Genomic DNA, 14,215 nt, shown 5'->3' with positions numbered 1-14,215 from the left:
GGCGGGGATAATATTTACCCCTAGAAAAATATATATACCATTTCCTCTGTCATGTTGCTAATCTGTAGTTGAGCTGGATCTGGGTTTTGTCTCAGTTGTTTTTAGTTCACTACTGCCTTCAGTAATTTTTTTAAGGCAGGAAAAAGGATTTCCTTTCAGCATAGCATGCCTGTTCTTGCTTTCTCACACTCTTTTTCTCATTCTCCCCACCACCTGCCTTTCCTTTACCATCCAGCTGCAAGTTTATTGAATTGCAGGGAAACCTTTTTGCTTTCTAACTGCCACAATACCTCTCTCCAGCCAACTTTCTATACCCTTGAGAACCTGTTTCTATACTCACTTCCTGCCTGCAGCCTGGGACTGGCCAATGGTTTGCATTCTGAAAGGGTGCCGTGAGCCCCAGAGGGATCTTTCTCAGTTGTCCTGCCTCCAGGTTTCAGCAGACTGCTACTTGTTGTGGGGAAGATCCCTTGGTCCCTCAGGGCTATTTTTTCCTCATTCCTTTTGCCATGTCCCACATTTTCAGTGGGCTGCTGCTTTTCTCTTGGGGAAGATCCCATGTGCCTTTGGCAAAGGAAATACTTCTCTACCTTCCTGCCTTTCTTCCGGACTTTAGTCAACTACTTCCTTTCCCTCAAGGAAAACATCATGCGCTGGCAAAATCTCTCTCCACATCAGCTTTCCTGCCATGTCTTATGCTTTTGGCAGGCTTCTGCCTTGCACCCAGTGAAGGATGTTTTAGTATGTAGGAATTTCTTTTTATTATGTAACCTTTTTTCCAAATGTCAAACATTTATATCATTTCATTTAATAGCATATAACAAGACGCATTGAAAGTTATCTCATTTATTTACATTCTTATCCATTCCACTCTGCCCTTCCTCTTCCTATTAATAACCATTTTTTCCTTTCTCTTGAAAAATATAAGCAAATATTAATGGCAGTGTATTTTCCTTCTTTGTAGTAGAAAAGGTGTTATAGTGTGTACTATATGCACCTTGATTTTTTTTTCCCTTAATAAATCCTGGTCATCACTCCACGATGATGTATGGAAATTGTCTTCATTCTTTCTAACAGCTGTATATTATTTATAGCATCTGATTTTCTATCTATATCCTAGTTTATTCATCTTGTCTCTTACTGATGGACATTTGGGTTGTTTTCAGTCTTTTGTTAACAGTAATGTTAAAATGTGCCTAAATTATTTTTTTTGGTTTTCTATTGCTTTATAGTTATATTTATAAATATTTTTTATAGAAGTACTATATGGTTTAAGATCTAACACATAATCTGTATTCTAATTGAGATTAGAAAGAGGAAAATCATTTCTACATAATCTGTTTTTTATCTAACAAAGTATATGTTAAGCAACTAAAAGGATACACGGAACTGTGTTCTGATTATGTCTGTATCTGTCTGTCTTTTGGGCATCTACCATTATGACTTATTATGAAGCCCAAGAGAAGGTATTGGCAGCAAGAATTTTTTAGAGAACTGTTAAAATTATTTCTATATCTACAAATATGTGCGTGTCTTTATATACAACTAATAACTTTGAAGGATCAGTTTCATTATCTTATTATTATGAAGTGTGGTTTTAGGTGTATCATTAACTGGCAACTAAATGCCTGAATTTCAAGAAGTATTAATTTTCCAAATAAATATTAATAGTATGTCTATAGTCACTAAAATTTTGCTGGTGTCATCACAGAATGAAAAGACTAAAAAAAAAAAAAATTTGAAGATATATTTTTCAAGCAAACTCAGGACTTCCCTTCATGACACCTACCCACTATCCATATGGTGTGTGGTCGGTCGCTACTGTAAAATGGGACATTTGTAGGTTGAGCTCCATTAGAAAAGTGTGTGTGGAATTTATATTTCAGCTCAAAATCTTGCAATTTTACTCAGAGCAAAGGATAGCACATATATATGGAGAAAGAGAGAGGGTGAGAAGGGAGGGAGAAAGAAAGAGAGAAGGATGGTTAATATGTGTCTTTTCTTCAGTCTTACACCTCCGTTTGCTACAGAAAATCTCCACTCAAAAAGCCTATTGTAGTCTCAAGTTTCTCCTTATATTAGTGGTTTCCTCGACCTCTTGATTTGTGTCTGTGTCTATGCATATTAGTGCTTTGTATACAATTTAAAATCTGAAACACTCTTTACTGTTGCACAGAACATGAAGGTTTGGTAATCTCTTTTCAGAAGTGATTTATAAATAAATCAGCTATCTGTGTTTGAAAAGTCTAAACTAAAGTGCGGTTGTTTGCTTCAGCTTGTCAATGGATATTTACGAGGTGTGAGCATAATACTTGAACAGTTACAGCAGTGAAATACATCCTGCTCAGAGAGCTAGTAAAGGAGCTCACGAGTGTTAATGCCAGTGGAATTTTAATGCTCAAGGTATGGGAGAGATGGCACTTCCTCTGGTTAATGTGCTGTTACTGGCCACGATGAAAATGAGAGGGTGAAGTCAGTTTTTAAATATTGCAACAGAGTCGGGGTCAGTATACTTACCGACAGCAAATATGTCCATTCTGACTTGTTTTCATTTCTTTGTGTAGTTAACTGCAGGTTAGTAATATAATATTAGACATGTTTGTTTGGAGCATCTCCTTCCCCTTCCTGCTCGTTATGGCAAGAGAAGATACTGCCAACAGTGATTCCTGGGAAAATGTCAATAAGCTTCTCCCTCTCATAGATACTAATTATTTCCTGAAAAATCACTTAATTGAAGTTAAAGCTGACAGATTCTGATTTTGAATTTAGCCTTTGTAATGACCACAGTTTTGTTTGTGATGCATCCTTGGTCCATTATATATTTTTCTTATACTGAAGAAAATTGTAAGAAGTAATGGACTAAAGCTTCCACACAGCTCTGCTCTAAAAGATGCATTGGGAATTTTGATACAGTTCTAGTTTATAAAGAATCACATTGCTCTTGCTTTTTCCTGGCAGACAAAGAAAATGAAGTTAAATTTTCATTCTTTGACTCAGGGGATTTATTCTTTTAGAAGAACTTTTGGGATTATGTGAAGAATAGTGTAGTTTCAACATGCTTGCATGGATCAATTTCAGATTCATATTAATTATCTTTGTTAACTTAGTTCATGGTAAGTTCAGACTGATCATCATTTGGCATCAGCTGGTCTATAGAAGACTTCATTAAGCCCTACCAGAATAAGAAAAAGCAACATAAAAGGGAAGTAGATATGATACAATCTTTTCCATAAGGTAAAGGTGTAGGCAATAATTTGTTTTAGACATTAAAATGAATTTGGATATTCTTTATGACTGAGAAGAGAATTAAGAAATCTGTATTAAATTTATTTATACCTAGTCTACTTCTAAAGCAGTATTGAGAGAAGAAAATACAATAAAAGCTCCGAAGAATAAAAATAGAGAAATAATCATGGGCCAGAGTCAAGGTATAGTTATAACATAAAATATATTCTAAGGGTAGCAACTTTCTTTAGAACGTCCTGTACATCTGAGCTTCCTAAAAGCAAAGGCACATAGAGAAGCAGGTTGAGTTATGTAGTTGCCATTATATAGTAAAAGGGAAACATATGAGCTTACCAGAAGTTAAAAGCTTTTTCCTAGCTCTGGACTCCAAGGAGAATTGGTTCCTTAATATCAATGTCATCAATAGCAATTTTCCAAAATGCAAAAGTCATACAGTTCTTCCTGTGACCAAAAGTTAAGGAGATAATGCCATATTATTGACAAAGATCTATGAAGGCATTTCTAAAGAGAGGTAGAGACCAAATCTACATATATAGATTACTGGTGATCTGACTTAACACAGGCATGAAAATATCTGGAATAGTTGTTATCAAACCACATTTTTAGCACAATCTTACACTCAATTGGAATTTTAAAAGAAAGCTGACAGTGGAGCTTCTTGGGTTGAATCAAGTGTCAGCGGCTGCAGTTGGGCCTCCTTCCTCCCTCTCCTGCCCCTCCCCAGCCATGTGGCCCCTGAGGCACCTTGTGGAACCCGCAGGACTTTGTGTACCACAGTGTGGAAAACACTGACCTAGAGAATAAATGGCTAGCACTCCACTTAGGGCCTCCTCTCAAAGGTAGTTTCGCCAGTTGATCTGGAGGGGAGGATTCTAAAGTTATCACTGATAAGTGCCTGCAGTATAAATGTTGTATGTTGTTAACTGAATAGAGAAATTATATGTCCTAGATACGGGGATGTGGTTAGAAAGTCCGATGTGCTATGAAAATTCGGGAGCCTATCTTATGTTCACATTTAAATGAAATGAGTTCCAGCATGCCCAGGGCACCAGGTAGGCTGTACATGTGTGCTGGACAAGTACTTACGCACATACACACAAACACATTTTTTAAAAATTACCCGGTGGTGACCTGCCAAATGCTTGAACAGGCGTTTCGTTGAAACTCTTGGAATTATGTACCATAAAAATGAAAATGCTGACTGTGGATTATAAAATTATAAGATTTAGTAATAAATCATCTTCTTCCACCATACGTGTGTACTCTTGAGTAGAACAGCATTCAGATGACACCCCGGAATATTAATTGTAACATACAATCCAGAGATGAGCAAACGAGTTAACCTGTGGGAATATCGAGTGCTGAAAAGCTTCGGCATAGTTACCGGTTGGTGGTGATTCCCGGCAGTGAGTAGTTAAAAGGTTCCTGGGCTGACTTTTTAAAAACATACAAATATAGATGTTTGGAAATGATTGCCTTTTTGCTGAATGAATTTACTCTTTGAAAACTAACATTTCTTTCTAAATAAGCAAATATGTGAATATACAAAAAGGATATAAAATAAAACGTAAGAAGCCATATGCTATTCCATTACCCACAACATGTTGACGTATTGTCTTTTAGTGTTTATTTTTGGGCATATCTTGCATAATTACAATCATAAATATAAAAATTTGCCATTTTTATTTAAAATTTTCCTATATCTTTACAAAGTTTTATATTTTAATGAGTTAAATAGATGAATCACAGTTTATTTAAATATTCTGATTGTTGGTTAGAAATAAATATAAATTGATTATTTTTCATTGTTATAAAAATTCAGTTACAAAAATTAAATATTTTAAAATCTCCGTCTAGCTATTTTATTGGCTAGATTCCCAAAGTGAAATTATTGAGGCAAAGAATATGAGCTTTTAAAAACCATTTTTATATACTTTGCTCACCACAGAGTTTTTGCCAGTTTACACTTCCACTAGCAATGCATGAAAATCCTTTTCTTGCTGTGAAAGCTCACTAATTAGGTAATGTGCTCGATACAAGGTTGCATAAAATCGTAGCTTGAAAAAAGAGGCAGTTTACTTCCTTTTAAGCCATAATTCTTATTAGGCAAATAAAATCTTGCCACACCAAGATCATAATACAATGATGTAAATTATCAATATAAGGATACATTCCTTCTATACTTTTAAAATATTTTAAGTTGATAAAAATACACATGGCAATCTTGTTTCAAGTTAATTTGCCTGATTCTTTAATGTGTTGAGATAGGTCAACTACAACATAGTCAACCAATATCTGAATTATCATGATTTCTAAATAATGTCCTTTAAATGTATTTAGTATAACCTAAAGTCAGCAATAAAATTCTATTTTTTCTGCCTAACCTTAATTTCTTTAAATATTAAGAAATTCTACTTATAATCTCTTATGTCATACAAAATGTATAAATTTAGTAATAATTTTATTATAGCCAAGGAGTGTTATAATCCCAAGGAAAAGAATGGAATGTCCTCATGGTTCACTTTTGAACTATAGCAGTCTTAAGACGCTAATTTAAGTTCAAATTTATATTGACTAAATGTTTTTATTATTAAGGTATATGACTCAGTAATTTATAAGGCATGATACCAAATTCAAATTGGCTGCATTGATTGCCTAACTGAGTAGGTGGTATGAGTGCTGCCTCAAACATCACAACAACAGTGTATTTAGATTTTACCCATGATTTAGATGCATGATTAGAGCATGATTTTAAGTCAATAAAATTATGTAGAAAAAGTATTGAATTAAAAATTCAGAAAATAGAGAAATTAAATTATTTCTTTATATTAATAATTATAGTATATTACATGTCATATTAATTCTTAAACCTTTATGCCACCTGAATTCAAATTCCTTAAATTATTTTGCAAAATATAAAATAGGCGTAATATTACACATTCATTTTAACTCTTGCTAACAGAAATCTTGTGTTCTTCTATTTTAGCGTATTACAATTTAGAGTGGTTTATTTTAGAAACTATATAGTCCAGTCACCTGATACTAGTATTAATTTCTATATAGAGAGTAAACTATTGGAATTATAAATATATATGCCTATATAGATATTTTTGTATATTTAGGTTACTTTAGGTGGTTTTTTATTAAACCATTTAGTTAACTTTTCTTATTTACAGCATTTTATTATTTGTTATAAAAATGAAATATTCTCAGAAAAATAAACATTAATACTGCTTTTCATTCTGTACTATTCTTTGATGAGTTGTATGTTTAAGCTATTTTATATTGCTTAGCTTGTTACCTTGATTACACACTTCTGTAGTGTAGGCATTACAAGCATGAGGATATGACAGACCTGCAAGCCTTGTCATATCCCATTTTCCGCAAATAAAAATTGCTCTGCAGTGTTGTGGCATAGACTTCTCGCTGTGACATAAATGGCAGTCCAGACATCCATGACCTTAAACATAATTAGCATTATCACTAACGTGTTTTGTAAGACAGTATTGGGTGTATTTGAAGGACCACAGCTTTCTCTGTTGTAATCTTCTTTTTCTCTCTCAAATTCATACTTAACTTTGTGTTCCCATTTTTGAGGTCTGGCTCCACCACCAGTGGAGGTCTGTGTGATTCAGTGTTCATTCATTCATCATCCCTCCATTCGTTTTTCAGTGAGTCTTTAATCTTTGCAACAACCCTAAAAGAGGTCCAATTTCTAATCTTTGTTTTACTGTTACAGAAACTGAGGCTCACAGTAGTTAAATAAGTTGCCCATGGACATACAGTTAGTAAGTGGCAGAGCTGGGGTGCATACTCAGGCTTTAGAGCCCTCAGATTTAACCACTTTTAAATATTCAGGCAAACAATTATGGTGCCGTGTGGTATGGCTGTAGAGGAGATGCAAAGAGATGCTTGGGAGAAGGAGCCCCATGACTGAGAGGACTGGGAGATGCTTGACAGTGACTCTTATCCAGACCTCCCCCAAGTTACCAGCTTTTAAATTTCTGTAAAATAAAATTACACCCAGGCATTCACAGCCATTGATAACAGTGAAAAATCACTTGAGTCCCTGGTCAGAATGGGAGCAAAGCATTTGGTTTTTGTTATTAGTGGATGTGTGTTAAAACGTGAGTGTATATTGCATCTAATGGGATATTTTTGGTACTTAAATCAATAGACGTTTGGTGACTGATGATTGATATTTATTCCCAAGCTTTGGAAGAGTTATTGTAGTAAGGACCTGAGAGTCAAAATCAATACGATTTTCTTCACTCAAGTTTCTATGTCTTTAATTAAACTGCATCAAATGAAATAGGATATAATTTAGGAATTGAAGAGATTTTGAGAATTCAGGTAGACTATGAATCTTACTTTTTAAACTATCCAGTTGCTTCACATAAATTTTCCATTTACTAATCATTACATTCTAAGATTAATCTGGTGTATAGGACAGAAGTGGTCAGAAAAGGATCCATATATCTATATTCAGTTAATAAGAGAAGAAACTCAAGTGAAAGTAGAGATTCAAGATAAATTCTTTTTAAAATTATACAGAACAGAGAAAACTCTTTTTTTTTTTTTTTGGTCCATAAACGCACAAGAAAAGATGTCATTAATTTACATCTTTGATGTCATAATATCGTTTCTCATAAATTTGTTTGGTCCTGGAAAACTGCCAGAAGACAATCTTTTAAATGTTCATCACTGTCTAATATGCATAGTTCAAATCTGTTTCTCATTGTGTGTGTACACTGTTGTGGTTTAGCAGCACTGTTTTTTTCTCAGATATGTATATATGATGTCACTTTCCCTACCTGTCTCTCTTGAAAAAATGTTTAGAAAGGGATACATCATGAAAATAATATTTTTAAAATTTTCTTCTGTTTTGGGGACATACTTCCCTTGGCTAATCTAGAGAAGAGCCACTCTTCACTTCATATTCATTCTAAAAATCTTGTTTGCGGGTTGTAGGTAATACAGAAATACAATCTGAGTACATTACCCCTGAGCATGGTTATCACCAAAGAATGTGACCTCATTTGATCTTCTCTCTGCTTTTTTCTACACTTTGTTTTGTACTGGTATTATCTGTAGACGTTAGGCACAAAGTAACTAATAAAATTGGCAATTATAGTAGTAATGGTGCCTCCCAAATTATTTAGAAGACAGATAATTTGATGAATGTTCGCCTTTTAGCAAAAGCTAATGAAAACTCCTAGCTCTATTTTGCTTCTATGCTTTTGTTTCTTCATTAATTTCTGAAATTTCCAAATTTATTGAGCAGTCCTTTTTGAAAGGAAAATGGACAAAAATTCTGCTTTTATGTTCCAAGTTTTCTTCTTCAACAGTATTTTTTTTGTTCCTTTTGAATTTTACCATACTTTGGATATTTAAAACAAACTTACATTTAGAGGGAAAGAAAGAAAACTTCTAAAATCTGAAGTGATTTGAGGGTAGCCACTATAAGAAATAGAAAAATGTCAGTAGGGTGATAATCTTGACCCTGTACTAGGAAGCAGGATGCTAGCTTGTGGCCAGTTGAGGCGTCTGGGCATGATTTAGGTGGGACAGGAGAGCGGCAGCATCATACCGAGGAGCTGAAAGGGGAGGGGTTCCTTTATCACTAATTGGAAACTTTGTTGGCAAATAATTCTTGGGTTATTTACAATCACATGTGGAACAATGTATCCACACAAGCTTCCCTGAAATGTTAAGGAATTAGAATGGCAAATCCTCTTTGGAAATGTGCACTGCAAATAAATAATCTCCGTTTGAAAAGAACATGTCTTGGTGGTGTGCAATTGCGAGAAATGGTCGACAACAATGGAAACAATCTTGCAAAAACCTTTTATAAAATAAAATCACTAAGAGATGGCATCTCTTCCCTTTCTCAGGATTCTTCAACCCCAGTCTCTTACTACTTCTTAAATGAACTCCTCAAGTACACATTTTAAAAGCACCAGATTGCGTGAGAGAATACTTGCATTTTCGTTCATTGCAGGAAAAAGCATTGTAGCATGGTGGCTTTGATATTTTTACTGCTGTGATGGTAATGCTGTATTTTAGACAACAGTAACACAATTCTATTTCCATAATGTTTTCTCCACGCTGATTTACCGTACCTTCGCACAGTCGAACTTACTACGGAAAAGATGTGAATGAACAATTACGCTTTGACCCAAGGAAAAAAAAATTTCATGACTTCATGTTTCATCTTAACCTTGTCCTTTCCTTGAATGTTTGTTTATTATATCATGGTGGGAAAACTAGATGCTCTTATGCTTTTCTGTAATTGCTTTAATATTTCAATAAGGATTTGTCTCTTTCCTCAGGGCCGGTGCATAAACTTCTCTCGAGTTCCGTCCCAGTGAAGGGGGAGCCGGAAGACCAAGAAGGTACGAAGACGGCACGTTTTTCACACTGCTGATTTCCAACCAAAGGGGAAAATCAAGTGCATTTCAGAGCTTTTGGAAGAGCAGCTTAATTCCTCTCAGTCGGGAAGTGTTTTCTGTGCCTTCTGCTTTGCTTGAACCAAACATTTTCAAACACTTGTTCTGCCATCTACATGGGAGGTGATGAAAGTCAGTGGTAACTCACGATGCATGACGTTGAAAAGAGAGAGTAACGTTGACCTGCCTGCTGTGGTTTATACGAGAAAGTTGGTTGGAATGTGTGGAAGAGGAAAAAGCAACAACATGAAGAGGATGTCGAACCAGGGCCCATAACACAAGCAGCCATGATGGGTGTTTAGTGGAGACAGGAGTGTTGTTGTTTTTTTTTTTTTTTACATGGAAACATGGCACTTGAGCTTTCGTATGGCAAGATCTGTAGCTGTGAGCAGGGTAGGAGATTTCCCACCAGGCTCGGCAAACAAAGGAGCCCGTTGCCTTGTAGCTATGTCACATCACAAAGTCCTGCCAAGCCCCCGTCACAGTTGCCTTACGGGAAGTTTCTGACTGGAAAATCTTGTCATTTTAACACTGAAAAGTGCACACGCATGACAAAATGTAGACAGGATGCCTCAAGGTATTGGTAGCAAGCAAGATTTTTGCCCTTTAGTTTTTGAAGACACCTTTCTTTCATTATGCACTCGGGACAAGGAAATTAATAGAGCGTTATTCTGCAGGGAGACGGCCTCCAGCCAGAGATGTGGCATGGAGTTCAGGGGACTCGTGCTCCGAGAACTTGTCCCTGTGGCTGGTAGATCCCCCCTTGTCCTGTGTTTGGGATTTAGTAGTGCATAAAGCATTAGCATCGGTAAACATACCTAGGAGTTTTGTTTTGCCTTTAATTTAAAGGAAGCAGTAACCACGAAGCTTCCGCTCAGGGTTTTTTCTTCCTTCAAGTCTCCAAGGGCTCTTCAGCGTCACAAGCCAGCAACTCTCTTTGCATGAGAATTTCAAAGTTTAATTAATATAATTAAAGGCAACAGCAAGCAGCAGCCTGTGAAGATTTTGCTCATCTTTTTTATGCCTTTTGACATTGAATGACCTATTACTGTATGCGCCTTGCTTGGATTTCGAAGGGGGGTGTACTCTACCTTGGTTGTGGATTCAGTGCAGGAAAAAGACCTCCTTTCTTCAATGTACGGATTGAATGTTTTCAGGAGGGCCGCCATCCCGAAACATCGATGATGCATGTATGCTAATTTTTTAGAGAAACCACCATCGTGTCATGTCGATGATGCCAGGTTGTGTTAGCGTGAGCAGAAGCACCGGGGGGGAGGGAGGAAGGCAGCCGCTGAAGGAAAAGGCTCCAACGATCTAGTCACTTTCGATACTGTACTTGAGAGCGAAATGGATATTCGAGTGGAGACCTGACAAAACGCGCCTGCTTTGATGTGAACCGGTCTAGACAATGACCAGTGGCCGGGTCAGTGGGATGTCTCTCTGCGAGCACAGAGGCTCATCAAGTGACACTAAAAATAAGTTCAGCAACCATCACATGGGAAAGGAGAAGGCGAGCACTTCATGTTCAGTGGGCATGTGAGCGCACAAGACGGAGCGAGCGATTCGGAGCGTCCTGGTATAATTACCCACTTTGTGCTCCTCATGGAAATTTCTAAGGACGGGAGTGATTCTGTCGGTTGGTGTCCGGGTTTGTGGCACTGCTCCAAGAAGCCTTACGCACACACACACATATAAAAAAATATGTATACCTATGTAACCTCTAGCTTGAAACTTCTGCTCGAGTTTATTTATGTCACTGGCTGGCTGGATCCAAAGTCATGTGTCTCACATATTCATAAATAAAATTTTTTTACCTGTGCCTGTGCCACCCTTTTCTTTAAGCCCACAGAAAGCTTATGCCTTTCTTGGTTGAGTATGCAATTGTCCTGTTCAGTTGCAGGGGTGGAACTGTGTGCGGTTCCAAAACGTGCCTCATGTTCACAGATGATACCATTGGTGGTGTGTGTGTGTGCAGCTATAACTTGATATAGCACACTCAACTCTCTCTGCAGTGAGTTTTGATATACCTTTGTTCTGGAACAGGACCTATTGCTACTTTCGATAGGCACTTGATTTTTGATCAGTGCACATCCATTAATGGTATTTTAAGAGCACCCGGAATACTATAGAAGCTAAGGCTGTATGTCTTTGGTATTTGCTTTAAATTTCTCTAGTATCGTGTATCATGTCTTTGCTGCATGAACCATGTTAATAAGCCTCTGCCTTTAAATGACAAAATAACTTCCTGCAGATTGTCACATAAATACTATGAAGAGCTCTCAATGAAGAGGCAGAGGCAGTGGTCTATATGTAGACTGAAAAAATATCATTCATAAAGTTCAAAGACAGATGGGATTTTGCTGCCCTCAAAGAGATGAACCAGATCTGTGTTATACTTGTCTCCGATTATGCTAACCAGCAAACGAGAAGAATTTGTTTTAAGGAGTACTGTTTTCTTACCAAAGGGCTAAATTAAAAATCTCTGCACATCTTTAATCAGGAAAATAGGTTACAATAAAGCCGTTTCTGTAAGTTTAACAACATTTTCTATTTTATAGAGAGAAAGTAGCCTTTGTCTCATTTTCTGGACATGGTATCTGTCAAGATCTCTCTGCGTATAAATGAATAAGTCTTACCCATAATCCATTTGTGTTGCAGAAGGTTGCAAAAACAATTAAGTGGGAAATGACTCCTAACTTATGTGTCTACTCTGCCTAGAAAGAAAGTTTTGAAGGCATCTATATATATTTCATAACAATGTCTGTTCTTTATGGATTTGATCCATAAATATTTATCTATCTGAAAACTTTGATACTTGGAATGTTTTCCTTAAAGCATTTGGTGCTCCAAGAAAAAACATTTGGTGCTAAGAGTTGCAGCACTGATGCCTTTCCCCAAGTTAATTCTATTTTTGAAATTTATATTTCCTTCCCAATGAGATGCAGAGTAAAATCCGAGACCCTCCATCGACTAGGGAGCAGCATCTGTCATCGTTGGTTAATCACTATTTTGACAAAAATATAGAAGGTTTAAGCCCCCCGTGTTTCAGATTGGTAGATAATGAAATGATTTGCTTATTTTTCCCTTGAACTTTATTCTAACCACTTAAATCATAAGTTATTCAATATTTGATTTTATAATAAATCCTCACTGAATATAAGATCTGGGTGTGTCTGTGAGCTTAAGGTTTCTATCTAAATAAATGTCACTGACCATTGTTTACTGCTAGAGGTGGATTTGTTTGTTTATTTTAAAACTGAAGCAAAATCTACATTATGGCTAACAAGGTAGGTAAAACATTTTTTATTGATCAGTGTGTGTGTATTTTTGAAATTTACGCCAAAATATAATTAGGTAATATTTATAAATATAAATCATTGTAGCTTCCTCTTGTATGCATATGCTGTGTTTTGGTTAACTTTTACTGGATTTTGTACAGGATCACATTAGAAGATTTATTAGAGTTTTATTACTACTGGAAAATTTTGGTAAGTATATGTGCACAGGAAGACATACATACGTCATTTTAATAGGAAAGGAAGCATATAATATAGAAATGTAGAATAACTCTGTTATATACATCTGTTACACACTTAAGGAAAGAAATGGGCAGGAAAGTCCAGAGAATGTTGTCTATTTGTAGCAAATGAAGTCAGTGCAGCCGCATAATCTAGTCTCAGAGTTAGATAAATATTGTGCTTAGTGAATTTTCACGGCATAGTTCTGAGAACACTTTGATTTTAGTATATTTCTACACTTACTAGAATCTAATTCAGTCAATTGGATAAAAGAAAGACTTTTTTATTGACAATCCATAATGTAGCAGGCCCTGTGCTATTTTTTTTTTTTTTGATGTACTTTATCTTTGTGCTCTACTGCCAAAAGAAAAGGCTTGTAAGAAAGTACACGGTACAACATGTAAATTTATATGAAAATGTACGTGTTCAGATTGCTTTACGATAACTATATTAAGGTATAAATTGCATGTGAGGCGGCGGGGTGGGGAGAGAGATTGGCTCGGTGTGACGGGCTACAAAGAGTCTCAGTTCAGGGAGCAGGTGACAGAGTTCCTGGACCGAGCACCCGGCCACCAGCGACCCAGCTGACGTTAAGCAGGTCAGTTTCCCAGCCCGGCGCTGAATACGGACTGAGAATCACCAAAGTCCTGTCCAGCTCTGACAGCATTTCTAGTGATACGGACGTGTCGGAGGTTTTAGTATTTATGTGTCTCATTTTTACATACTGGATTTTTTGTTTGTAGAGCACAGTACTATGAGCTCTGTAAACTGCTATTTAGTTACAGAAAAGACATTGAACCATAATACATAATTTGATAATTAGCCATAATAGAGTAATTTCTTAATTTGTTATCACTAGAATGTGTCTAAGAAGCAACTGATAATACAGTTTATATCTAACGAAACCTCTCAAAAGGTGAGTAAAATACTGGAAAAAATCTATCCATGTGCTTCACTCTGATTTTTCACTCACAGCAAGTATCTCAAATGCATATAAGGATG

General features: G+C 36.2%; 1 protein-coding gene across 2 annotated transcripts in view; it reads left to right on the top strand.

Annotated features, from left to right (window-relative positions):
• The window catches only part of ANTXR2 (ANTXR cell adhesion molecule 2), a 118,987-nt gene extending 107,473 nt beyond the window's left edge, over nucleotides 1-11,514 (top strand). For both annotated transcript variants that reach the window (XM_045536907.1, XM_045536906.1), the window contains one exon: nucleotides 9,579-11,514. In XM_045536907.1, coding sequence (XP_045392863.1) covers nucleotides 9,579-9,617 — 39 coding nt within the window. In that variant the 3' untranslated portion in view covers nucleotides 9,618-11,514. The remainder of the gene's footprint in view (nucleotides 1-9,578) is intronic.
• The last annotated feature ends 2,701 nt before the right edge of the window (nucleotides 11,515-14,215 follow it).

Source organism: Lemur catta, chromosome 24 (genome assembly GCF_020740605.2).
Source record: "Lemur catta isolate mLemCat1 chromosome 24, mLemCat1.pri, whole genome shotgun sequence".
Lineage (NCBI taxonomy): Eukaryota > Metazoa > Chordata > Mammalia > Primates > Lemuridae > Lemur > Lemur catta.
This window is presented reverse-complemented; position numbering and strand designations above follow the sequence as displayed.